General features: G+C 54.5%; 1 protein-coding gene across 3 annotated transcripts in view; it reads right to left on the bottom strand.

Moving 5' to 3' along the window:
• Positions 1-271: 271 nt before the first annotated feature.
• The window catches only part of ASS1 (argininosuccinate synthase 1), a 54,040-nt gene continuing 27,758 nt past the window's right edge, over positions 272-26,553 (bottom strand). For all 3 annotated transcript variants that reach the window (XM_081587276.1, XM_081587275.1, XM_081587277.1), the window contains exons 9-15: positions 24,044-24,134; positions 21,274-21,358; positions 20,706-20,770; positions 11,535-11,666; positions 6,191-6,347; positions 1,725-1,790; positions 272-555 (exon numbers count right to left, since the gene is read on the bottom strand). In XM_081587276.1, the coding sequence (XP_081443402.1) occupies positions 510-555; positions 1,725-1,790; positions 6,191-6,347; positions 11,535-11,666; positions 20,706-20,770; positions 21,274-21,358; positions 24,044-24,134 (642 nt within the window). In that variant the 3' untranslated portion in view covers positions 272-509. The remainder of the gene's footprint in view (positions 556-1,724; positions 1,791-6,190; positions 6,348-11,534; positions 11,667-20,705; positions 20,771-21,273; positions 21,359-24,043; positions 24,135-26,553) is intronic.

Here is a 26,553-nt window from a genome sequence, read left to right on the forward strand (position 1 = left end):
GGGCCACAGTTGGTAACAAATTGCCACGCTGCTGGGCTAGAGTCTGACCGGAGTGGTGTCTTCTGGATTCCATGGTTTTTGCTTAAGAGAGGGATCAGTTCTTCCAGGTAAATGGGTTCTCTGGCAAAAGGTGGCCTTCGGCAGCACTTTCGTCAGGAAACACAACGGTTGGTCTAAGAAAAGCATGATCTGCCACACACACACACACACACACACACACACACACACACATTCTTACCCCTATCTCTGCAGAAATAAAGAAACAAAAGACTAACGTATAATTTTTTTAATTCTCCTCATTGCAGCCCCCTGCTCCCCGCCCCATCCCTCTGTCTGTGGACCACTTCTGCAGGCTACAGGGGACTATTGGAACAAAGCTGGGGCCTGGCACCCCCACTATGCTGCCAGACCCAGAGAACAAGTCACAATCACAAATTATCACAACAATTAGCAGCTACACTTGGGAGATGGGTAAAGTGAAGCGGCCCAGCTCTGCATTGTCAGCTGGTCTATTTGGCGGTGACCTTGTTCTGGAGGCGATGATATTCCTTCAGCCTGTAAACCAGATTCAAAACAAAGAAAAATGTAAATTAACAATAACAACATGCACTCAGTTCAATTAATTCAGGCAGAGCTGGGGTGGCGGGGGGCAGCTGTTTGTTAAGACGTGTGTGAAGTTGTCTTTTTATTCTCCCTCTCTCCTCTCCTGCCCTGGCCCCTTCTGCCCTCCAATCAGGATAATGTAATTAATTTATCTTAGGGGGAAAACATTGCTTGTCATTGTTGCAGACAAAGCGTTTAACTGGCGATGGGAGAAGTGAAGAGGCCATTATGAAAACCCAGTGTGTTTGGAGCCGTTTAAAAGGGTTAGAGTCATAAAACACAGGGTGAAGGAGGCGGGGAGGTAGAGGTGACAGCCCGCCTGGATTCGATGTCTCCCCTAGTCTTGGCTCCATGTACGGGAGGCTGGCTCTGGGAAAAAGTGTGTCTATGCTGAGGGCATGTTATCAGGAAGAGGAAAGAGACTCATGCCTTCTTCTTGACCCTGTGCCCCAGGAGAAGGAAGCTGGTGATTAAGAACCCAGAGCCTGATAGACCAGTTGCCAGGCACCGTGCCCTTCCCGGGCATGAGAGTCAGGCAGAGTGCTCGATTTCCATGACCTGAGCTCGAACTTCCACCACACCCATGAGACAGGTATGGTTAACACCCCTACTAGTGATTTCCAGAGGTTCGGAAGGGGTCTGAACCCAAACTGCAGAACCAGGACTTGAACCCAGGTCTGAGTGGCCTCAGTTGGTGTGTATCACGCACCCTGGGCCATGGAGATCCGTGTCTCCAGTTAGACCTGCATGGGGACGAGAAGGCAGGAGCTGCTGACATTCTGTGCCTCCCTTCTACATCTTGGCCATCTCCCTTGTCAAGCTGCTCAGGAAAGGGGCTCCTGGTGGAGTCCCTGTGGCTGGAGAGGGTAGGATTGAGTGTCAGAGGCAACTCAGAAACCTGGAACTCAAGTGCCTGGGACTCTGTTGCTCTTGGCTGTCACATGTGCCTTCCGGTCCTGCAGAGGCTGGGTCCAGAGCAGGCACTGAGGATACTGTGGTTGAGGGACAGGAAGGTGGGGCTTGTCTACGGCAGAGCAGTGGTCAGAACACCGAGGTCCCTTCAGAGCCGGCTCCCCACACCTGGAGGGTTTGAGGGCCCATCGGGGGCCAAGGCTTCTCACCTGAGGGAGTTGATGTTGATGAAACCAGTGGCGTCAACCGGCTCATAGTCTCCCTGCACGTTCATGCTGCAAGAGAGTGGGAGCTTGTCAGCATCCCGGAGCCCATGGCCATGGCGTCCGGGGGACCCCAGCCTCACAGACACCTGGGTATTTCCTGTGTGGATCCAACCCTCCCTGCACTCTGGCTCTTCACAGTGTTCCTTCCAGTTCGAGGAGCCCTACCCTGTGCCGGGACTGGAGAGCAGGGAGCCACATCCCTGCCATGCAGATGGGTGGGTTGGGTCCTGGCCCTGCCAGTGCCAGCCGGGTGAACTCCTCCCACCAACCATAGCACTGCACCTGAAACCTCAGGACGCGCATGGGAGCCACCTCTGCCCTCAGGGTCTCCGGGAAGAGCCGATGATGTCCAGTGGTCTGAAGGCCTGGGAGGCCGGGGTTACACACCCAGCAGCCTCAGACATGCGTGACAGTGTCCCGCAAGCTTCAGGGAGGCTCCAGCCTTCAAGATTTGTCCACAAAGCCTTTTTCACCTTGCCTGCCCAGCGAGTGAGACCGAGTCTAATCCATCTTCAAACCTGGGCACCCACCCCACGCCAGCTGGTCGTGAAAAAGGCACTGTTAACTCCCGTTGCCCTCAACAGAATGTATTTGTTTTTTCTCCCCATCTACAGTTTCCAGCTTACAGATTCAATAGCCTTCCTCTTTGATTGTTCTTGCTTAGCTGTCCTTCGGAACCCTTCCCAACCAGTCATTCAGATCCAGTCACCTGGCTGTGTGTCCTGGCTCCACCCCCAGCACAGACCTTAGGGCGAATATTTTTGCTCTTTGAGCTCCAGTCTTTCGTTTGTGAAATGGGGCCTTCATCGTTCTCATTTGTTGTTGTTGTTGTTCAGTCGCTCAGTCGTGTCTGACTCTTTTTCGACCCCATGGACTGTAGCCCGCCAGGCTCCTTGGCCCATGGGATTTCCCAGGCAAGAATACTGGAGTGGGTTGCCATTTCTGCTCTAGGGGATCTTCCCGACCCAGGGATCGAACCCTACATCTCCAGCATCGCAGGCAGATTCTTTCCTGCTGAGCCAGCAGGGAAGCCCCTCCAGCACTGTCACTGGCTCCACAGAAAACCATGTTGCTGGCGTCTGCTAAGCACTCAGTGCCACTAACATCATGCATTCACCCGCACATTTACTCAGGTATTTATCAAGCACCTACTACCCGCCTGGACCGGGCCAGATGCTGAGGAAACAAGATCCAGGCCGGAGCAGCTCCCACGTGGAGGGGTGGCAGGTGCAGACATAAGCAATCACCCACCTGCCTTCGATAATTTACTGACTGTGATCCACTCTTTGAGGACAAGTTCAGGGTGTTGTGGCCTCAGATCTGACTCCACCAGGCCACCCTCCGAATCCCCCCAGGGGAAGGGGTCCCTCCCGTTTCTCACGGGGCCCCTGTTGCATCCTGCCCTGAATCAGCCCCTTGTCTTCATGTCTGCAGAACTCTAGCCTCAGGAAAAAGCGGTCTCAAGGTTCTCAGTGACAAGGAGGTGGCCTGCCCCCTCAGGACCCTTCTCCAGAGAGGTAAGACGGGGGAGTCGGGGGGTGGGGGGAGCTAAGGGGATCTGCCGTTCTTTTTCCCCAGACCCCGAGGCTGTGCCTTTGACTGGCTCTTTGTGGACTGTGGGCTTGTAGACCATCAGGGGAGGTTAAAAAAAAAAAAAATCATTGTAAACTGGAGTCTCCACGCCCAGCTGCCCTGTGGCTTGTCGGGACTCGGGCTCTGGGCCTCCCTCCACCACGCCCTCGCCCTGACCTTCATGGGACCTTGAAGCTGGCACATGGAATTCCCACGCTCCCTCCTTTTCACCTCCGCCCGCACCTCCAGGGCTCAGGTGGCTGAAGTCACCAGGAGCCGATTAGCAGGCTCCTGGTAAGCAGAGAAGATACCAGGCTTCCAGCGAGCTGCTGCTTGGGACACTTCGCTGGGTAGGGGAAAGGCTGGACCAAACTAAAGCATCGGTGTCCTTGAGTGGCTTTTACAGATGTTGCTGGGGGGATAAACGAAGCTTAACACAAGCCCTCCCTGAGCCGCCCACCCCCCGCCCCCACCAACCATTGAACAGACTTTGGAAACCTGGCCTCACTCCTGCTCTCCAAGTCACCTTGTCCCCTTTGGAAGGGTCCCTGCACTCAGCCCAGGGAGAAAGCAGGGCCGGATCCTGTTCCCTTCCTCTCTGGCCGGCCGGCCATCTCTCATGAGTCAAAACAAACTCTCCCACCCTCTTCCCCCAGACTGGCCCTTCGACCACCCCAGCAGCCTCTGCCAAAGAGAAGCCCACCTCTGGGACAAACTTGTCCCACCAGACTGCCTAAAAGTCCCAGAGGTGTTTCTCGGAAACTGAAAAACCTCTCTTAAAAAACTGTAGTTTGGGTGGTGTGGTGGGGGGCTGGTGCGCTGTGGAAAAAGAGTTTACAATGATTTTTTTTTTTACCTCCCCTGACGGTCTACAGAAAACCTCTGTGCTTTTATTTTTGTTCATTCGAGTGGCTCTGACCTGCTCTGTAATTACGTTACTTTCTACCTACTGTGCCGCGGCATTTCTAGTTCTGCTACCTCTAGGGGCTTCTTCGCCGGTCCCTGTGACGCTGTCACTCAAGGGCTTTCAAGTCAGCGATGTAGAAATCGAAAAGAAAAGGGAAATGGTCGGAGACACAGTGAGAATAAATGCTCCTGCTTTTCTCTCTTTTTTTCCCCTTTCCCTTTTTACTTTATTCATTTAATCTCCCCGAGTGAGACTGTAAGGCTTAATGAAGGGTTGGACAGATTATTAGAGGCTGTAGATTTGGAGGGGGAGGGAAGAAAGAGCCAGAGAGAGAAAGAGAGAAGATAATTTGACATTTACCCCGACTGATCTAAACTGATTCGGTTATATTTATGGCTTATAAAGTGTTTAGAAAGATTGAAGGGGGGGAGAGAAACGCAACATGGCAAAGAGAACAGAGAGAGAAAAATAATATTGACTGCCAAACAAAACTCGTACTTTAATTCCCGACTGCCTTCCGGGAGGGGAGAGCCGGCTTCAGCCGGGGCCACGCAGGGCCTGGGACTTGCGTCAGGTGGGGTTGCCCGTCCCCACCTCTTGTTTGACCAGGTGACCTCCAAAGGGGCCACTTAGCTCCCTGGTCAAGGTCAGTCTCTCATTCAAGATGCAAACACAGGTGCAGCTAATAGGCAACGGCTAAAGAATCTGCCTGCAATGTGGGAGACCCAGGTTCGATCCCTGGGCCGGGAAGATCCGCTGGAGAATGGAATGGCAACCCACGCCAGTATTCTTGCCTGGAGAATTCCATGGACAGAGGAGCCTATTGGGCTACAGTTCATGGGATCACAAAAGAGTCAGATTGAGCGACTAACCCTTTTGCACTTTCACCTTTGACCCAGCCTGCCAGAGGTCCCCAGTCTCTCCTGCAGCCATTCAGCTCCCTCACCTTGGCCCATTGGGGAGGCAGCTCTTCAGGATTCCCTCCTGGCTCCCTCTCACCCAACTGTGCCACTCCCCTTGGAAGTATCCTCTTGGCCTCACCACCCAATGTCTTCAGCCTATGTTTCTCCTTAACTCTAGCCCTGTGTGTCCAGCTGCCAACTATAGTTCTCCTGGCCCAAATCTCAAAGAAAACTAACCCTTAGGATGTCCAAACCCAAATGCATGATTTTCCCCCATTCTCTCAACTCAGTCAGTGTCATCAAAGTGTACCAAATGGCTCATGCCAGGAAACCCAGGGTGGTTCTGAACTTTCGCATCTCTCTCCCCATCCAAGCCCTTTTAATTCCACCTCCTAAATATCGGCCAAATCTATCTGCTGCTCTCTATCCCCAGAATGCAGCAGACTGGTCCAAGCCTCCAGCATGTCCCACTGGGAGGCCTGGTGTCCACCCTTGCCAGCTCCCACCTCACTTAAATCCAGAGCAGCCAGAGGACCAAACCCACAGGTCTGATGTGTCCGTCCTTTACGATCTGGCTCCAGGACCCTCCCACCCTGGAGTTCTTGTTGTGCTGGGGATGTTCCGGGTTCTTCCACAGCTTGGACTCTGCACAGGACAGTCTCTCTGGAAATCCTCCCGCCCCCCGCTCCCCCTGGTACACTCCTTTCTTTCAGAGACCAGCTCAGAGATGACTTCCGTGGGGATGCGTCTCCACACTCCTGTTATTATACCCAGCCCAGGTATCCTATATCTCTGGGTGGTCCAGCACCACCCTTCCTAATCCTACACTCGGGTGATCCTCTGATTGGGGCTTTCTCCCCATCTGGCCTGTAAGTTCCATGAGGGCAGAGGTGGTGGGGGTGCTCTTCGGGACTGTCTCCTCCACGCCTTGCACATGCTTGGGAGCATCCTTTCTGAGAAAGCCAGTGAGAGGAGATGCTGGACCTGAGGGTCTGTGCCCAGCTGGGTGCAGGGGTGGGGGCACCTACCTCACGAGCTCCTCATTGTAGAGGGACAGTGGGGACTCCCGGCTGAGGATGTACACCTGGCCCTTGAAGACGGACACCTGCACTTTCCCTTCCACGCGCTCCTGGGACTTGGCGATGCAGTGGCGGACAAATTCACACTCGGGGCTGTGCCAGAAACCTGTGGGAAGGAAGAAACAAGGGTGCTAGTGAGGCCCGCTGCGTTGTCTGCCCCAGGCCAGGATGTGGAGGGAACTGGGATCCACAGGGGCACTGCCCCCACCTCGCCCCTTCATGGCAGATGTGAGCCTGGGAGGGAGGCAGTCCCGTATCTATGTTCAATGTGGAGTCCTGGCTCAATGTGCACTTGTAAATGACTGCTCTGAGGAGCAAGCCCACCTGCCCGGTCCTGTGACCTTGTAAGGTTCTCCCCTGATCCCGGCTATGATGCAGTCACCTCTTAAGGGTCAGGAGGAGGGGATCTAACCTACTGCTTTTGCTTACAGGGGGCTCAGTCTTATTAGGGCAGCAGACTGATAAATTAGGCAGAAGACCTCAAGTAGAACTCAGATATATGTCACTGAGTAATGGGGGTGCCCAGCTGGGTGGTGGGTTTGGGATCAGCAAGACTAGGTGTGTGGGGCCTTCACCTCTCTGTGCCTGTTCCCCCATCTGCTAAGTGGGAATGACCCTACCTTCCCCCACCCCCAGGACTAGCAGGTTTATTGTGTGTGGAGGCCTTGGGCTCGGGACTGCTGTGAACACCAGGCCAAGAGCCAGGCAGAGCCCCACCCCTCAGGATGGGCAGACCCCTTTTAAAAAAGTGCCCAGTCTTTAAAATACTGCTAATATTTTCACATGCGAAGATTTCTATAGCTGACGCATAGGCACCAAGCTAAGTTCTTTACCTGGATTAGCCTTTTTTCTTAATTTGGCCACTTGGCATGGGATCTTAGTTCTCTAACCAGGGATCAAACCCATGCCCCCTGCATTGAAAGCTTGCAGTCTTAACCACTGGACCACTAGGGAAAATTCTGGACCAGCTCTTTGAATCCTCCCAAAGAGTCTTGGGACAAAAATTTCTCTTGGCCTCTCTCTTTTCTGTGCGAGAAAGTTAGGCTCAGGGAATTTGAGACTTTTCCCCAATCACACAGGCTGTAGTGGTGGGGGGTGCTGGACCTGACCTCAGTGGGCCCGAGTACTAACAACTCTGGCTTGTAGGGTTGTCTTGCAGCTTTGCCGTCTGCATCTAAAACATCCCCGAGGTGCCTCAGAAACGCACTGCACCCCACCCCTCCTGCCCCGAATCCCTCAGGCCAGGGAGGGCTGTGCGTTCAGTCCCGTCTTCCCGGGGTCTGGACAGTGGCTCCGCTCAGTCCCTGCCGAGGGCAGGAGGGCCGTGATCGGGGTTGGGGGAGGGACAGGGCGAGGGGTAGGATTTCTCTGAAACGGAGCTGGAAAGGTGAGCCCACCTGGGCAGCTGCGGGGCCAGATGGTGTGTGATCTCCTGCCCTGATAAAGGGTCAGGTCAGCCCCAGGTCTGTGGTTATTGTTGGAGACTCAGGCCTCCGGGGGCACCTGCTGAGGCTCTCCGTGGGAATGGGGAGCAGGCCCTCCTTGTGATGGGTCCAGGGGCTTGCAGACGTCAAGGAGGGCCGGGCAGGGAGAGAAGCGGTTGGGTCCTCGCTCTCCGATGCTCACCTCTGGCTCCACCTTGACAGGCCACGTGGTCTCTGTGCCTTAGTTTCCTCGTTTGCACAGTGAGGTGCTACTAACCACTCTCCAGGGGCTGTGTGGATTCAGTTAGCACTTCTGCTTTTGAGATCTGAATGTGGCCTCTGCCGGTCCTCACTGTATCCAGGGCGACAGACACCCCGAAAGGGAGAGAACCTTTCCAAATGCACACAGCGAGACCTGGAGTGCTCCTGCCTCTAGCTAGAGTCCCGTGGGAGGGGGCACTGAGGGCCACACCCCCCTCACCCCATGCCCCAGTGGCTCTGCCATCTTTCTAAGTTAGGGTAATTAGCCCATTAAGTTCACAGGTTGGAGCAGAGGCGGAGACGCAGCCAGAGAAGGGGGCAGAGAACACAGTAGGAACTCCTGGGCTTTTATTTCAGGTCTCCCTCGCTCCCTCCACGGGGGCCTTGCACTCAGGTTTCTCTTCCCAGCAGACCCAACCCGGGGTGGGGGGACAGTGAGCCCTGAGCACTGCCCTGGGGAGAGCCTGAGTGTCCCATGTCCCAGGCTGGGGGATAAATGGTGGGTGGGGCTGAGCCAAACTCTGTGTTAATTAGGATGACAACCCTCTGTGTATTATACCCATTTTACTGTTGAAGAAACTGAGGTGAGGGGAGAGGTGAGCTATACCCCCTAAATGAGATGGGCCCTGAAGCTGGAGTCCTGCCAGGATGACCCTGCAGGGTGAGGCCCATGTCTGCTCCTGGAGGGAGGGTGTCTGTGCAAACCTCATACAGGCAGATCAGGAAATTTGAGAATGGCATGAGAGGAGGGAGAGACAGTCGTCATAGAATCCAGGGCAGCTGGGAGAGGGCCCGAGACAGAACAGCTTTCTTGGGCCTCAGTCTTCCCGGGCTCCGAGACCACAGGGGCTCTGAGGAAGCCAAGGAATGATAGATCTGCAGTGGGGAGCTAGACAGAACAAGAAGGGATCTGGCCCAGTGCCTTTATCTTACAGGAGGGGAAACTGAGGCTGGGGGAGGAGACAGACCTACTCAAGATCTACCCAGACCTACCCAGCCAGAGGCAAAGCCCTGTTCTCCTGTGTTCACACTTGGAGACCAGGTCAGGCACTCTTCTAGAGGCTCTGCAAATATCTGTGCAATGCATATGTTCTGAGCTGCTTCAGCCGTATCTGACTCTTTGAAACCGTATGGACTGTAGTCCACCAGGATTCTCTGTCCATGGATTCTCCAGGCAAGAATATTGGAGTGGGTTGCCATTTCCTTCTCCAGGGGATCTTCCTGACTCAGGATCGAACCTGCGTCTCTTGTATCTCCGGCATTGGCAGGCGAGTTCTTTACCACTCATGCTACCTGGGAAGCCCATATCTATGTATTGAGTCCTCACTGTAAGACAGGCGGCCTTATCCCCACTCTTCAGATGAAGAAACTGAGGCACAGGGGGCTTAAAGAACTTGCTGAAGCTAAACCTCACTCTCTAACATTTATGCATCCCTAAAGTGAGAAATCCTATCACACAGCCCCTCAGAGCTGTTGAGGGAACAGGCTGCTGCCGAAGGCCAACCTTGACATCTATGGGGGCCTGGACATCAGAGGCACCTGGCTGAACTTAATAACAACTACCTGGGAGGAGCCTCCACTCGGAGGTTTTATTTCCTTTGAAACCTAATCACTGTAACCTTTGGGGATTTAGGGGGCTCAGTGGGTGACAGCAAGGACTCAACACAGGCAGCCCGGTGCAGAGACACCAGCCCCACAACTGGGGGCCAGCCTGTGCCCCCAGACACCCAGAGGGGGTCTGTACACACCAGTGCCCCTTGATCACCCCTTCAGCCCACCTTCCCATCCCCCGGCATCTACTGAAGTGCCCAAGAACTTGGCCTCTGAAGCCGGCTAGTCCTGGGCTCCAAGCCATGGCTCAGCAGCTCTGAAACCTTGGACAAGCATTTTCATCTCACCTATGTGCAGCTAAGATTAGGTAATACCAGGCTCAGGGCTGGGCAGCAAGAGGCGGCAGCCAATCTACCGTGGGGAGCCTGGCAGCCTGGTCCCCGCTCGGCTCCCACGGACACCCCAGGAGCAGCCTCGGCCAGGTGCTGTCCCCCATCACAGCCTGCCACAGCTTAATGACTCTCCCACTTTGTAACCGAAATCCACCTTTCAGCGTGGAAACCCCACTGAGCACAAGAGTCTGCAGGAGACCATGGTATTTAAACACCTGTCTGAACCTGGGAAGAGGGGGCACTGCGGTTTCAGAGCTGCTGGGAACAATGGGAAGGAAAAATAATGCCAGCCAATAACCACCACGTCGCCCTGAAACCCTGAGATGAGTTACAGCTATTCCAAGGTTTCAGAGGAAGCATAACCTCCAAGTGGGGGACCAGGGGAAGGGGTGAGACTTAAACCAGGCAGTTACTAAGAATAGTAACTTTCCTGGGATCCCTCTGACGTCCAGGCCCCCAGAGAATGGCAGGCTGTCCTCCCAACAGCTGAGAGGGGCTGTTAGGATGTGATTTCTCAAATTAGGGAGATGTGAATGTTATAGAATAGAGTCATTCCTTTCTGGAAAGGGTCAGATAGTAAATATTTTAGGCTCTACAGGCCATGTAGCTTCTCTAGCTACTACTCAGCTATGCCAGAGCAGTTCCAAAGTGGCCACAGACACAAACGAGCAAGGATGTGCCAAAAAAACTATTTGTTGTTGTTTAGTTGCGAAGTCATGTCTGATTCTTTTGTGACCCCATAGATCGTAGCCTGCCAGGCTTTTCTGTCCATGGGATTTTCAAGGCAAGAATACTGGAATGGGTGGGCCATTTCCTTCTCCAAAAAACTATTTATGGATGCTGAAATTTGAATTTCCTATGATTTTCATAGCACATGAAATAGGTATTACTTAAAAAAAAATTTCCCCAACCATTGAAAAATGTAAAAACTAGTCTTAGCTCATGGGCTGAACAAAAACAGGCAACAGGTTGGATCTGCTCACTCCTGTTATAATGTCTGGGATAGATCTGGAGTCAGGAAGCCTGGTCAGATGGCAGGTGAGACATGGAAACTCAGTCTCCTCACCTGTAAAATGGGTATGTGTGGCCCTGGTGGCTTCCCAGTGGGGATCTGGCCCATGCAGTGCTCAGGCCCTGTTTTTGGTCAAGGTAGGCTTTCTCTTGCTTGAGGCAGTTCATGGAGTGGCTCTGGGTTCTGCCTGGAGACAGGCTGACCTGAGGTCTAGCCCAGCTTGGCTACTTCCAGTTGGATAATTTTCTATAAGCTCCATTTGCCCAGAGCCTCAGTTTCTGGCCGCAGCTTTCTTAGGAACTTGGGGGAGAGGGGGCCCCTGGGATGCCTCTTGTGCCCCCATGGTGCCAGGCACCTAGCATGTGCTGGATGAGACTTGGCAGGATGCTGCCCTGGCCCCCTCTGCAGTCCCACGGGTTGTAGGTAGCAGAGCAGCGGGATGCCCTGGGGAGCTGGCGCGTTTCCCTCAACACCTCTTGAACAAGGCAGGTCCCACAGTCCCCTCCTCGCTCCTTATCTCCTGCCCTCTCTCCAGCCCCTTCAACCTGCATCTTCTGGGCTCTCGCGCAGGTGGCAGTGGGTGAGTTGGGACCGGAGGAGGAGGGCGCCCCTGGGTCAGGGAGGGGAGGGAGCCAGCTGCAGGGTCTACGCACCCGTGTAGACCAGCTCGGCGAATTTCAAGCCCAGGCCTTGCTTGATTTTGCGCACTTCCCGGTCCATGGTGAAGGCCTCGATGTCTAAATGAGCGTGGTAAAGGATCGTCCCCGCTGGGGTCTCGTAGATACCTAGCCATTTTTCCAGGCAGGGGGAAGAGAAGAAAAAAAGAGAGAAACGCATGAAACCCAAACTGTCAGCCAATGACAAAAAAAAAATAATAATAATGACTCGTCTGACAGGAGACAAGCCGGTCGGACCCATTCACTCCCAGCTTGCTGCAAAATGCATCTGCCATTATGTTCACGCTGGGGCCACGACAGTCCACTCTGTGGCTTGCGGAGAAAATGTCTAGATGCCCCCCTTTGCAGAGGCCCTCAGACGCTGGAAAATGACAGGGTTTCAGAGCTGCTCCCCCCTCCTCCCCAACTCATGCCCACCGGCCCGCAGCTGAAAACCTGTAATTAAACCGATTCTGCTGGAGCCCAGGGCCCTGAACGTCCCTTCCTGCCTTCCCCTAGGGAGCCAGGGGAGGGGACGGCTGTTCACACACATGCACACGCGTGGACACATGTGCACACACATGCCAGTTTCGGCTGGTGGCTCCCTTGCAGTCTTGTCTCTGCAGAGAAATCCTCACCACCTTGGTCAACTTGGGGTTGACCCCACTGTACTGATGGGGAAACTGAGCCCGGGAAGGGGAGGGATGCAGCTGAAGTGGAGCTGGGAACGGTCCCTGAGTGGTGCTGTCTGCTGCCCTGTGGACCAGCAGGTGATGAGGCCAGACCCGGAAGGTCATGGGAAGACGGTCTTGATCAGTGCCCTCCCCATCATCTCTGGCCCAAATCTTCCATTTGCTAAACAACCTGCTTGGACCACACTGTCTTCAAGTGACAAGGGGGCACCCGGCCCTGGGCTGAGTGTGGCCCTGGGAGGGAGATCTGAGTGGGCACCATCCTAGGTTTGGGGACACTGAGGCACCAAGAGGCAGGATTGGTCCCAGCACATGGTCAGCCTCCCTCCCCCGGCAGTGTAGCCTCACGAGTCAAGTTCGGGTGAGCACCTTGGATAAACCTGCCTTGTGTCTGCTGTCCTGATAGAGCGGTCATAACCCTCCCTGATGAACGCCACCCCCAAAAGTCCCTTTCTTCCCACCAGATAATGTTATGGTGTTAAAGGGGCAGATTTTGGGCTTTCCTCAAAATGTACGTGGTCGTCTTTCCACAGAAGGGATTCATACACCCAAGTTCATGGCAGCATTATGCACAAGAGCCAAAAGGTGGAAGCAATCAGAATGCCCAACAATAGATGGATGGATAAACAGAAAGAGATATTTCCACAGTGAAATATTCAGCCTTAAAAGGAAGTCCAGATACATGCAAGGATGGGATGTGCAGTGAAATCAACCAGAGACAAATCACCAAGAGACAAATCCTGTGTCATCCTGCTTATGGGAGGTTCCTAAAAGAGTCCAGTTCATAGAAGCCAAGTAGAATGCTGGGTGCCAGGAGCTGGGGAGGGGGAGAGGGGAGTTGGTGTTTAATGGGGCTTCGCTTTGAGAAGACGGAAGAGTTCTGGAGATGCAAGCTGGTGCTTACACAACAACATGAATGTTGTCCTTAATGCCACTGAACAGTACACTCAAAACAGTTTAAACGGCAAGCTTTATGTTTTGTATTTGTTGTTGTTGTTCAGTTGCTAAGTCATATTCAACGCTTTGTGAACCTGTGGACTGCAGCACGCTGGACTTCCCTGTCCTTCACCATCTCCTGGAGTTTGCTCAAATTCATGTTCATTGAGTTGGTGATACTATCTAACCATCTCATCCTCTGCTGCCCCCTTCTTTTGCCTTCACTCTTTCCCAGCATCAGGATTTTTTCCAACGCTTTGGATTTTACCACAATTTAAAAATGCTTAAAAAAATAAAAAACAAACAAAACCCAAACCATAAAGGAGTTTAAATTCTGAAGTCCATAGGGGACATGCACAAGGTTGTGTCTGATGTAAGTAGCCAGAAATTTTCTCCTCTGAGAACTTCTCTAGTCTTTAATCTAAGTCTGGGAATCCACAGAAGGACCACAGGGTCCTTAAGGATGGCCTGTATTTTCCTAACTCAGCTGCAAACCCAGCATTCAAACAGCCTTAGGCGGAAGCTCAACATATTCAATCAAAGATGAGGTTCAGCCGTGGAGAGCAGAGGTCCCCCTGCAAACCCTAGACTCCACAGGCAGTCCTTAAATATCCCGATTTGGCCCAGCACACACGTCACAGATGGGGAGACTGAGGTCTGGGGGAGGGATGTGAGTTTCCCGGGGAGAGTGAGACCTGCCTGAGTTTTCCATCTCCGCTCTAGGTTGCCTCTTAGGGCCTTTTGCAAAGTGATCCAGTGCTCCCCGAGCATGAAGGGGACACCCAAGTCAGAGTGCTGTGGCCGAGGAAGTGTCCCCAAGGTTCTGAGGTGCTCCAGAGTGAAAAGAGCCTCTCTATGGGGAAGTGAGTCTCTTATCTGCAAACCCCCCACATCCTGGGGTTCGGGACATGCACAGCAGAGAGGCAAGGCGTTGCTAGGACACGCCGGTCCTGTTTCACTCGTGTGCCCGCAGCTCTTGGGCCACTTCTGCTGTCCTGAATCAGTTGTGGGGGTAAACACAACTGTTTCCCCGGTAGGAAAACTCCACCACCCCCCAGCTCACGCACCAGGCCTAAGCCCTCGACTCCCCGGGGAATGCCTTGGGCCCTCACCGTGCCTCATCAGTACTCTCATAAACACAGCTCAAACCGGCTCTGTCATCCACGTCTGTAAGCTGTCTCAGAGCCACAACCCCGAAGGAGCTTAGAAGGGCTGACGATGTAGGAGACAGGTGGGTGGCTGAGAAAATGACAGCATGAGACTAGGGGCACAGAGACACAGAAAAACCTGTGAAAAGCAGACAAGAACTCAGCACAGGCTCTGGGGCTGGCTCCTCCTGGGGACAGTTGTTCAGGCGCTCAGTCGTGTCCGACTCTTGGCGACCCCGTGGACTGCAGCATGCCAGGCTTCCCTGTCCTTCACCATCTCCCGGAGTTTGCTCAAACTCATGTCTGTTGATTTGGGGACAGTAGGGTGCCACAAACAAGTGGCTTCCAATGACCCCAGGCCACTGACAAAGGCTTGATGGTTCAGCAGTCTGTTTACAATGCTAGAGGTGTTCAGAGCTTTTGGAAACATCTACCTCCAAAAAAAATGACAGAAATAACCACAAGGTAAAAGGGGCAAGCTTTCAGTTATTCTAGAAACTTTATCACCAAGAGCCACCAAGAGTGAGACAATGGTAAAGCCTTATTTGTCTTCTCATTCTAGCAACTCAATATATATTTACTATATACTGGGCTTCCTAGGTGGCTCAGGGGTAAAGAATCTGCCTGACAGTGCAGGAGATGTAAGAGATACAGGTTCGATCCCTGGGTCCGGCTGATCTCCTGGAGGATGAAATGGCAACCCACTCTAGCAACCTTGCCTGGGAAATCCCATGGACAGAGGAGCCTGGCGGGCTACAGTCTGTGGGGATGCAAAGAGTCAGACATGACTCAGGACTGAGCAATACATACTAGGAACTCAGTATTTACTGGACTAGAAATGGGCCTTCTATTTCTTCCTAATTATTACTTTTGCCAGGTTTTGGAAAAACCCAGAAACTTTCAAAGCCTGTTCTTACACAGGCAGGCCAAGGGCAGGAGCTGTCCTCATCTTTAGCCCCTGGGGAACACAGATGCTTCCTTGCTCTCCTGTCCACACACAGCCAGCTGAGTCCAAGCTGTATTTGCAGGTCGGGAGTGCAGCCCAGAAGTCCCTTACACCTTACTGTTGTTCAGCGCAATTCACTTCTGCTGTGTGACCGGGGGCTGCCTCAGCCCCCTCTGCGGCCCAGGCAACCTGCCTGGAAAAGGAGAATGTACAAGTGTCGACTGCTTTTTTGACTAAGTCCCACCGAGACCTGCCTGAAGGTGAGCACCCAGACACGATGTCCCCGGTGTGTACGTGGTTTCATTTCTGGAACACTGTAGCCAGCTCCCTAGCATCACCTCCCCACAGTCCAGAGAGAAACAGGACCAGTCGCTGGCAGGGTGAGAGGACATCCATGCTTTCCATCGAGGGAGAGCTATGACTTGTCCTAGCCCCCCACCTCCGTTGTTGTTAGTCACTCAGTCGTGTCCGGCTCTGTGACCCTGTGGACTGTAGCCTGCCAGGCTCCTCTGTCCATGGGATTCTCCAGGCAAGAATACTGCAGTGGGTTGCCATTTCCTCCTCCAGGGTGTCTTCCCAACCCGGGGGTTGAACCCGTGTCTCCTGCATTGGCAGGCAAGGTCTTTACCACTGAGTCACCTGGGAAGCCCCTGTCCCCGCCCCCACCATCCCCAAACTGCCCCATCAGAGCTGTCCCCAAGAAAAGAGCAGAGAGTGTCTGATGGACAGTCACCCATTCCTGAGCCCTCAGGGCCAGCCACACGAACGTCAGCCCTCCGAGGGCGCCGCAGGAGGAGTCATAGGCGAGAAGAGAAGCCGCAGCCGTGAAACACACCAGCACAATTAATATTCCTGTTCCTTGCCTTAGAAGGTGTTAAAGTTAATTGTGACTGATCAAAAAGCTTGTTTTCAGGTTACTGCGGTCGTGTGTGTGTGTGAGTGTGTGTGCGTGCATCTTAAAGCTTTCCCTCTCCTCTCCACAGGGGTAGGGGGTACAGATGATTTCTGTGTATTTCTTCTGGGGAAAAAAATGACTTAAAAAAAACCCCCAGTGACAGAATCCTGATGCTTAAAGACTATGGATTTGGGGCTTTTGACAGTCGGCATACAAACCACTGCGCAAAAAGGAGGAGGAAATGACAGCTGAGTCTCGGTGTCGCTGTGGAAGAGACAACAGACATCTTCCGAGTGACACGCACAGCGGATTCAAGTGTCTATTTTCATCTCCCCGTGTTTACAGGAAAAAGACAGAGGTGTCAGCGGTTCTCTGCAGAGCGGCTTCAATCACACCATAATTACCGCCGAGGAGCGGGTGGGGAAGAAGGGCGAGGAAATGGGGGGGCGGCCAGGGTGGGGGGAGAGTGGACCGAGGAGGAAGAGGTGGGAACCAAAACAGCTGCGGCCGCTTAAATTTTTCTCATCTGTTTTCCTGAGGTTGCCAGGTTAGCCCAGAAATTGAGCAATTTGGCAGAATTGAGTGGGATCAGCCAACTCAGCTGGGGGGTGGGGTGGGGGCAGCGGTGGAGGTTAAGACACCTGGACCACTGCCTCCGGTCCTTTGGGTAAGCAATGTCTAGAGGAAGGGATTCGGAAAGGCCAGGGAGGGGAGCTGGGCTGGAGCCCAAGAGCTCCCCACTTAGGTCCCACGGCCAAGGAGAGAGGCAGTTGCCATGGTGATGGGGAGGCGTGTCCTGGTGGGTTGCTCTATAGCCTTCCTCTATGCTCCCGGTGTGCTGCGGGCCCCACCCTGGGAATCAGGGTGGGCCTCTGATGCTGGCTACTCCAGGCTTCTGGGAATGCGAACACCTTTGCCTCACAGGTCTCCCTCCAGTCTGGAATGTTCCGTCTGAATGGTGACTCTTGGGAGGTCTGGAGAGGCGGGCGGCAACTCTTAAGTCTTTCTTCGCCAGAAAGTGATGGAGTAAGGAGGAAGTGAGAGAGGAGGGAGGATGCGAGAGAGACGGGAAGCATGGGAGAGAGATGGAAGAGAGTGGAAGGGAGGAGTGGAGGGGAGAACAGAAGGCAGGTGAAGAGGAGAGGGCGGAGGGAGTCACGGAAGCAGCAGAGGTGAGGCCCGCAGGGCAGGGCTGGGGGGAGAGGAACCAGCCAGGGAGAAGGTGAGGGAAGGACCAACGCCAGCTCCTTCTCGGCTTCCCTCCTGCCTGCCTCGCCCCCCTTCTCCTCCCCACTGATTTCATTTACTTCACTTAATTAGCCCCCCTCCAGAGTTAAAAAGATAATGTGATAATGACAACGTGAACAGCCACAATACAGCGAAAGCTACTCCATCTGCGGCTTCCCCAGCCCCCGGCCCGCTGACCCCACGGCCCAAGTGCCGCTGACCCGGCCACCCCAGACCCGGGACATTAGCACTGTCAGCTTCCTACCCACTCACCCTCCCCTACCCCGGCAAAAAAAAAAAAAAAACCAAGCCCTTAACCAATTTCAACTCTAAGCTTTGTAAAATCAATACAAATGACATTTCCCCCTTGTACACCAACGTAGGAACAATAGCACCTTCCTGCTCTGCCCTCCATATAATTGACAATTAACAGCTTTTCCCCTGACCATAGACCTAATAAAAATCTCGTGGGCGAACCCACGACGTCTTCCTTTATTGCCCCTCTTTCTTTCTCACTGTGACTTATTGGCAGTGGAGAAATAAAAAACAAGACCTCCCCCTAAAATTATGAAGCAACTTTCTTTCCTCACTCCCCAAGTCAGAAAATAGGCAAGGTAGAACTTGCAGAGAGAGAGGAGGTGAGATCCCCTAGAGTGCCCACCTTCACCAGTAGGAGTAGCAGAGATGAAAAGCAACTTGCCTGAGGTCACACAGCAAGCAACTCTTGGGCTAAATTCTCTGCTTTTAGGGAAAGCCCCCCCCAAAGGTGCATATGCGGTAGTTGAGCAGAGTGAGGGCTATGCTCCAGGAATCTTTTCTTCAGGTGGATGGTAAGAAGCCAAGGGAGTTGGAACTGAGTGCTAATCTCATGGCCCCGATATTCACTGGTAATGACATGACACCCACAGTTCTGGGGAACAGGTAGGAAGCCTACCTCCAGGTATGGCACCCACTATAGGTCAACACAGAGGTGTTCGATCTGCACAACAACCCATTTCACGGATGAAGCTTTTCTGAAGAGGCTACGTTGCTTTCTGAAGGGTGATGGAGCCAAGGCAGGCAGTCAAGTCTGGTACCTGAGCCTGGCCCCTGACACCAGCCCTTCAGTGCACCTCTGCCAGGTCTCCAGCAGGCCAGCCAGCCTCACACCTAACCTGCCACCCAACTGGCCTCTTGGGGCTGCTCCTACCACTCACACTGGAAGGCTCCCACTCCATTCTATTCCACTTCTTCTACCAGTTCAAGTCTATTCTCCTGCCACCTCTTTCAGGATGTCTTCCTGGAATGTTGAGATCACAGAGTGATCTCAGGCTATCTATCCATTGTCAGCACTGTTGATCTACATCCACAATCAGTGATGCCTGCCTTGGACAGAGAAGGGACATGATCATGGGCAGACTGGACAGTTGCCAGAGGGCAAAGGCCGCCTTGACATTTTCAGCATCCCTATGGGACTGCTGCATTTAAGAAGCTCTTCCACTGGGCTAGTCCCTGCTAATATACATGGGCTAGAACCCAGATCTGCTCCACTGCAGAGTTCAAGCTCTCAGCCCTCCACCCCATGCCTCTCTGGGGCTCAACATTAGTCCTGATCCTACCACCAACGTGCCTGTGATTTTGAGCCTTGGTTTCCCCACCTGTAAAGTGAGGGTGCTGGGCTCTGGCTTGGCAAGGTCCCTCCAGGGTCTGCCTTGGATAATTTGCATTGTGCTGCCTCCCAAGGGCAAAGTGAGACAAAGGGACATTTAATCAGATGTTAATATAGTTAAGACACAAAGGTAAGTGAGGGTGCAAGGGAGCAGCTAATTAGTAATATTGTTCTCCACAAGGTCTTCTGGAGATTTTCAATTAGGTTGTTTTTCACAATAATAGTCTTGTCAAGGAGGAAAAAAAACACACACAAGAGGCAAAGCCACTTTCCTTCCTTCTTCCCCTTTTGAGATAAATTCAAACAGGTCAGAGCCAGAATGATCCAACTCCTGTCCCAACGCCTGCCACATTGCACCTGGGGAAACTGAGCTACCGAGTCCAAGGTCATCAGCCAGGAGCGGTGGACCTGAACTCCACGTGAGAGCCCTGGCATCCTGCCTCGAAGACCAACGCCCTAACCTGAAATCTGCCATCAATTCTCTTTGGATTTTAGAGTCTCAGCGAAAACATCCCGAAGGACAAAGGGCCATGACCTTGGCCTGGTTTTATTTGGTTGTGTCATCTTTTTAAATTGACCTTAGCAAAGCGAGCTGAACACCTGCTCACACAAAGGACCTTAATCCCACCACCGGTACTCTTTAATGGCTGGCTTGCCCCTCCCTCATGGAAGTCAGAAGCACTCAGCATTGCTTCATCACAGGGAACGTGAGATCTCCTCGAATGGGATGGGGGTTGGGTGCAGTCGAGACGACCCAATGAGGGACTGAGAGGGAACCACGGGCTCTGCACCTGCTTGGGGACCAGCCTCACCTCCTCACCTCACTTCACCTCCTTCCAGCCAGAGGTGGATATGGGCCGGGCAGCCACTCAGCACCAAGGCAGAGCCCCGCCCCTCCCTGAAAAAAGCCCCACCTCCACATCATGCAAAAAGTCCAGTCCTAAAGGAAATCAACTCGGAATATACATTAGAAGAACTGAGGCTGAAGCTGAAACTCCAGTACTTTGGCCACCTGATGTGAAGAGTCCACCCATTGGAAAAGACCCTGAAGCTGGGAAGGATTGGAGGCAGGAGGAGAAGGCGGTGACAGAAGATGAGATAGTTGGATGGCATCATCTTCAACTCAATGGACCCGAGTTTGAGCAACCTCTGGGAGATGGTGAAGGACAGAGAAACCTGGTATGCTGCAGTCCATGGGGTTGCAAAGAGTCAGACACGACTGAGCGACTGAATAACGACCTTGTCATGCCCATGTCTTGATACAGGCCCTCAGGCCCTGGCTGGCTCATAGCGCCCACCCCTGGTGAGATTCCCACCCTGCTAGGCCAGCTGGCCTCCTCAATGTCGCCTTAATGACCACGAAATCGGCCCTATGTGGCCTGCCTCTAAGCCTGGCTGACCCGCCGCCCGGGGCATTGGAGTGCCTGACCTCCGGGCCCTGGGCCCGCCTCCTCTCTCCTCTGCAACTCTCCCTGCTCCAGGGACAGCTCTTCTTCTAATGCCATCAGAAGGCAGTGGTCAAGGGTCTCTCATCCTCACTTCCCAGGAGGGAAACCGTCTGGCAGGGTAAAAGGACTTGCCCAAAGTCAGCCTGGGAGTAGCAACACTGGAAATGACGGGGGGTGTCAGGGGCCTCGGAGCCAAGCCGTGCCCCCGAGGGTGGCGAGCAGACTTACCCCGGGACTTCATCCCGATGAAGCGGTTTTCCACAATGTCGATGCGGCCCACGCCATGCTTGCCACTGTGGGAAGAACTGACTGGTCACTGGGGGCCGCGTGCAGGGCATCAGGATTCAAGACTCAGAGGACATCTGAGCCAGGTAAACTTGTCCAACCACCCATTGTACAGGTGGGGCAACTGAGGCCCAAGGAGGGAAGGGATTGCCTGGGACACACAGTGAGTTCAGTGTGTAACTTCCGTTACCTCCACCTGGGCCTGATGTGGTACCCAGCCCTCCCCACTGCCCAGCTGTCCTTCTAGCCTGGCCTCACACCCAGTTGAGACCTGGGGAGGCTCAACTGGACCATCCCCGGGGGCAGAAGATGCTTTGGGGTTGCTTCCTTCCAAGGCCCAGAGCCACCGGGACTCGCGTACAGAACCAAAGGGCCCTACGCCTATGGGACTGGTGCCAGGGCTGACTGCAGGGCACAGGCCTGTCCTCCTCGGCCCCTAGGCTTGGGCCGGGGCCGTCAGCCACAGCGGTCTGGGCGGGGGCTGGCCGGTGGTTTCCCAGGAGGCACTCACGCGACTTCATTCAGGTACAGGAAAAGCTCCAAGGCCGTGCTGTGGGTGGTGCCATCCCCGACGTTGGTCACCTTCACGGGGACCCCTAGGGTGGGAAGAGAGGGCAGGGGGCCCATGCTCGGAGCTCAGCGGAGGAGTCTGTGCCTGCCAGCCTGCCCTCCCCCTCGGCCCGCAACGCCTTAAATGGATGTGACAGATATGGACTCCAAATGACTCCTTGAGAAGCCTGGTGCAGGTTGAGGCCTGCTGGGGAGAGACAAGGGGCGAGAAAGCCCCCCAGAATGAAAGGGAAAATGCAATAAAAACGCTCTCCCCCACCCTTCCCATTCTCTCTGCCCCTTTTGCATTTAGGGGCTGTGAAATTGGAACCAGGCCCTGAACTAATTGAATTTCACGCTCCGCCATTGTCTTACGAGGGAGGACCTTCTGTCCCACCAGTTACGGGGGGGGGGGGGGGGGGGGTGGGCCGCCTGGCCGAGGTGCGGCTGGACTCACACACACACACACACACACACACACAGCCCTCTGCCACGTCTGTCAGGCAGACCCCCACGCCCTGACCCCACACCCCAGATCAGGGCGAGAAGATGCCTGTTCCAGCCGGCGAGGTGTTGGAGGCGCCCGTGAATTCCGAGAAGTCGGGTCTGGGGCGGCAGGAGGAAGATGACCGCTCGGGAGGGAAGTCAAGGGGGGTGGTGGGAGGGGGGGCGGTGGGTGGGTTCGGGGTTGACTTTGAATAGCAAGGGGCACTTTCTCGAGCGGTGTGAAATGAGCAATAAATGTATTAGCGGCCTAACAAGAGAGCTGTAACAGTGACAAAGAAAAGCTGTTCAAAGTTGGCGGCTAATCTCCCACCCATCTGCCCAGCTCATTACCATGGAGCCAGCGATCGGATGCCAATCAGGCCTCAATAGCGGCTTTCGAGTCTTTATTAGCCGGGCGCCGCTTGGAGGGGCTTCGCTCAGGGGCTGTCAGCCTGGCCATTCTTAACCCCCATTTCCAGGGGTTTTATAACTTGGTTGTAAATTGCTATTAAATGTAAGTCTGCCCAATAATGAACCTTAAGCCCCTCTGCCCACCGCCCCCCCACACCCACCTCTCCCCTCTCCCTTTCTCTCCCTCCGGGTCCTATTGTCGTCCTTGCGGAGCCTTGGATGAGGCCTGCCCCCAGAGACGAGCGGACATTGTTGCTGCCGCCGCCGGAGAAAGCCTCTTAGCCTTTAAAATAGTTAATAATTAGATTAAAACTTCAAATAAATTAACTAGAGAGTGAATGGGGAGTCGTCGGGGAGGGTTCCTCTGTCTACTTTTTTTTTTCTAGACAGTCCTCAGATCATTAAAATGGATCACGTTTCTTCTTGGGCTCAGCCCTCGGGGCTGGCCTATCTATTCCTGGAGGAAAAGGGAGCCAGAGCTGGTGACCAGCGTGCAGGACCCTCTGAGGCCTCCCGCTCACCTCCCAGCCTCACCGCTCTCCTCAACTCCAGGGGATCTGCGGGGGTTGGGCAGTGGGGTGCACCTGGATGAATCCCCCGTCTTCTTAGAGATGATGCTCAGAGGCCCCACATCCGCACAGCCCTGGGTCATAGAGGGTGGGCATAAGATGGACTCAGTGTTCCAGCTGTTCTTAAGGGCCTTAGACTTTAAGGGCCTTTTGGTCCCCAGGGGGCATAACACTCAAGTGTCTGAACTGATGGCAGAGGTGGGACCAGAGTGATGAAAACGCCCATTGGCGCAGCCAGGCTCTTGAGAAAGGCCAGGAAGAGGCCGATGATTATAGTACCACCATACTCAGCACCTATGAGCATCATTTCTGTGGCCCATTTTACAGGCGAATGAGCCCGAGACCCAAGGTCACACTAGCAGTGGGAGCTGGGATCTGTCTCCGAGCCCCTCTCCCCTTTCTCCCTCCCTGCCTGTGGCTGGAAGGACCAGCCTCCCTGCTTGGAGTTGGGATGCCCTCACGCCCCCTTCTTGGTTCCTCTGGCTCCTGCCCAGCGCCACCTCCTCCAGGAAGTCTCTCTGATTTCTGCAGCCTCCTAGAAAAGTCCTCTCCTTGGACATCCTGAGCCCTCACCCTGAAGCGGGTCCTGCTCCTTCCAGCATGTCTTGCCTTCTCCTCTGTCTTCCAAGGCAAGGTGGGGATGGGGAGGGTGTCCCTGATGCCAGGCTCAAGGCCGGGCACTCAGGCCAGGCCAGCCAACGCTTCATGTTGGTTGCAGAGAAGATGAGGAGGAAATCAGAACACAAGCAAGTGTGGCAGCAGCTTTGAACCCACAGTGGGGAGTTAGGGAGACGCACCAGGCAGCCAACTTAGGAGCAGCTGTCGGGTCAGAGGGGGTCCCAAGGCTGGCTCTCCTACTGGGTGAGAACCTCCTTGGTGACCACTCCTGGACCAGATACACCCCATCCAGATCTCACTCTGTACCATGAAAACACAAGGTAGCAGGTGCTCTTTTATCCCCAGTTTACAGATGAGGAAACTGAGGCCCAGGAAAGTGGAGTGACTTCCCCAGAATGCTCCCTCCAGACCTGGTGTCCACCGACCAAGGGACAGCCGCTGGGGTGCTTTCCTCCCAAATCTGGAGGCTTCCACAGATCATCCCATCCAGGGAGGGGGTAGCTGGGAACATCTGAAGACCCCATCTGAACCCTGGCTTCCAGGAAACACAGGAGGAATGCAGAGGGCTCATGCCCAGGGGGCTCCCAGGCAAGGAGGGGGAGGAAGCCAGGGCCCCAAAAGTCCAGCCCTTGGAGGGCGGGCACCTACCTTTCTTGAACTCGATCTCAAGGGTGTCCGGGCTGTTGGGGGCTTTGGCCGGGTCCTGGGTCTTTGTGTAGAGGCCTGGAGGCGCTTGGTTCTGACAAGACAGAAAGAGGTTGGAGGACGGTGTGTCCAAGCCGAGCTGTGCCAGGTCAGTCTCCTGCAGCCCTCTCTGGAGCCAGGGTCCTGCTGGCACTTGCCCTCGGCTGGCCAGTCCAGCGAGCAGGCCGGCCTCCCAGCCCCCCTACCTGGAGCCAGCCCCACTTGCCAGGGGCCTGGGAAACAAAGGGCTTGAGAAATCAGACAATTTTTCCCCTCAACTTGATCTCATCTTTTTCTTCGACGCCCCCACAGCTGGAGGTGGAATAGCAGGAGGAGCCAGTCAGGCAAGAAAAGCGTGACTTTGGGGGAGTGAGGAGCTAGGTGGGCTTCCCGGGAGCGGGCGTGGGCACACACACACTACCCCCACCCCCACCCCCGCCCCCGGCACCGGGAATTGGGGTTTATTCTGCACTGACCGCAAAGCTAATGACTGCGCCTGACCCCAGCAGGTGCTCCGGCGAGGAGAGACCCTGGGGTCCCCGAGGTTAATACACACAGGGAGAAGAGAGAAGAGCAAAGCAAAAGCCCATTTGAAAACACATCAACCTTTATGTATATTTTTTCTTGGGCGTGTTGGAAATTGGGCCTCTTTCTTGTCTCACTGCAGTGGTGGAGGGGCGGCCTGCTGCCTGGAACTCCCCAGGTCCCTCCCCCCGCTCCCACCCCCGCAGGCTTGGACCCTTGCCACGACGAGGCCAGGGGGGCTCTTGGGCCTGACTGCTCAAGTCCATCCCGTGGGCATCCCAGGGCCCAGCTGTTGTCCACCTGCTGACGTCCTGGGAAGTGCAGTCCCTTTAATCCCTGGCTGTCAAAACCCTGCAAGCATTCCCATGTTACTTTGCATCTGCAGTTTCCTTTGCATTTTCTGCAGCCCTGGTTGGTGAGGTCAAGTACTGTTCCCCTACCTACAGAGGAAGAACTACAGGTGGATGGGGACTGTCAGTGCTGTGACATAGGCTGTGTGGGGGTGGCGGAGGCCACATGGCCCAGGGCAAGAACCCCACGAGGCCTTGAACAGTGATGTGATAGATTTCAGAGTGGTGGAAAACACCCCAAAGCTGGGAGTCAAGATGTCAGGCTGTGGAGCCTGGGACAAGTTGCTTCACCTCTTTGAGCCTCAGTTTTCTCATCTGTAAAATGGGTGGGGAGGGGAATAATACCTTCTTTTGACTGCCTTGGGCTTCCCTGGTGGCTCAGACAATAAAGAATCTGCCTGCAGTGTGGGAGACCTGGGTTTGATCCCTCAACTGGGAAGATCCTCTGGAAAAGGGAATGGCTACCCACTCTAGTACTCTTGCCTGGAGAATCCCACGGAGGGAGGAGCCTGGCAGGCTACCAGACACAACTGAGTGACTAACACTTTCTTTTGACTGCCTTACCATTTAAATACATAGACAATTTCTATATTTCTTACTGCACATGAAAGTCATCCAAGAAGGTGCCAACGAGGGCCTGGTGCTGTCACCTGCCCCGCAAGTGACAGGAGGGCTGGAACAGCCTCCTGGTGACACCTGCCTCTGAGAAGAGCTGCTCAGGAGAGGTGAGGCCACCGGGACCCCTGAGGTCACTCCCTGCGGTCACTTTGCTTGTTGACTATGCCAGGATGACCAACCATCCTGGTTCCAGACTCGGAGACCCTCCCTCCGCCCAGTCCTGGGCAAACAGGGACAGTGATCCTTCTAGCTTTACTCCTGGCTCAGATGGAACTGGGAATAAAGCCCTTGTGCCTTCAAAGCGCCTTCAAGGCCAGCTGCCATCCCTTCCCGTTTCCCCTTAGGGGGCAGGAACAAGGACCCAGAATGGACCTCCAAGACAGACCCAAGGAGGGGCGGGGGGCCTCCTTGAGGACCTCCAGCCTAATGGCTCCACGGACCAGGTGGAAAAACCAAGGCCAAAGAAGCTGCTTGTCCACATCACACCGCCACGCCCCACGGGTGTGGAGTCAGACTGAGGACTCTAGAACCCCTGTCTGGTGCTTTCCCGCCCCCCCTCCCCCACGCTGTTTCCCAGCTGCTTTGTTGAGCAACAGCATGAGGGATATGGTCAGAGACACATGACCGGCTCCCCAGGCCTAACCAACCACCACCTTCCCTGGTAGGGCTATCCTCAGCCAAAAGGCGAAGTGAACCAAGGCTTGGGGCCTTTGGGTGACCAACAGGACTCCACAGTTCCTTCCCCATCTGCCCGGGGCTCCTCACTGACTGTCCAGCCCAGGTTGAACTCTGAGCTGCCTGCCAGGGCTGAGACCCCTGCCGCTTCATCCAAACTCGCCTGCCTCCCACCTCTACCCGTGCTGGGCCTTCAGACTCGGACCTGGGGCTTGTCCCTTTCTCCTGCTGCACTTAACTGGAGCCATGAGAATGGAATAGGGTAAGAGTGCATTTGGGAGGAGAGAGGAGGTGGGAAGACCGAAC

The sequence above is a fragment of the Giraffa tippelskirchi genome, chromosome 4 (genome assembly GCF_054371585.1).
Source record: "Giraffa tippelskirchi isolate mGirTip1 chromosome 4, T2T-mGirTip1v1.2.pri, whole genome shotgun sequence".
NCBI classification, from domain to species: Eukaryota; Metazoa; Chordata; class Mammalia; order Artiodactyla; family Giraffidae; genus Giraffa; species Giraffa tippelskirchi.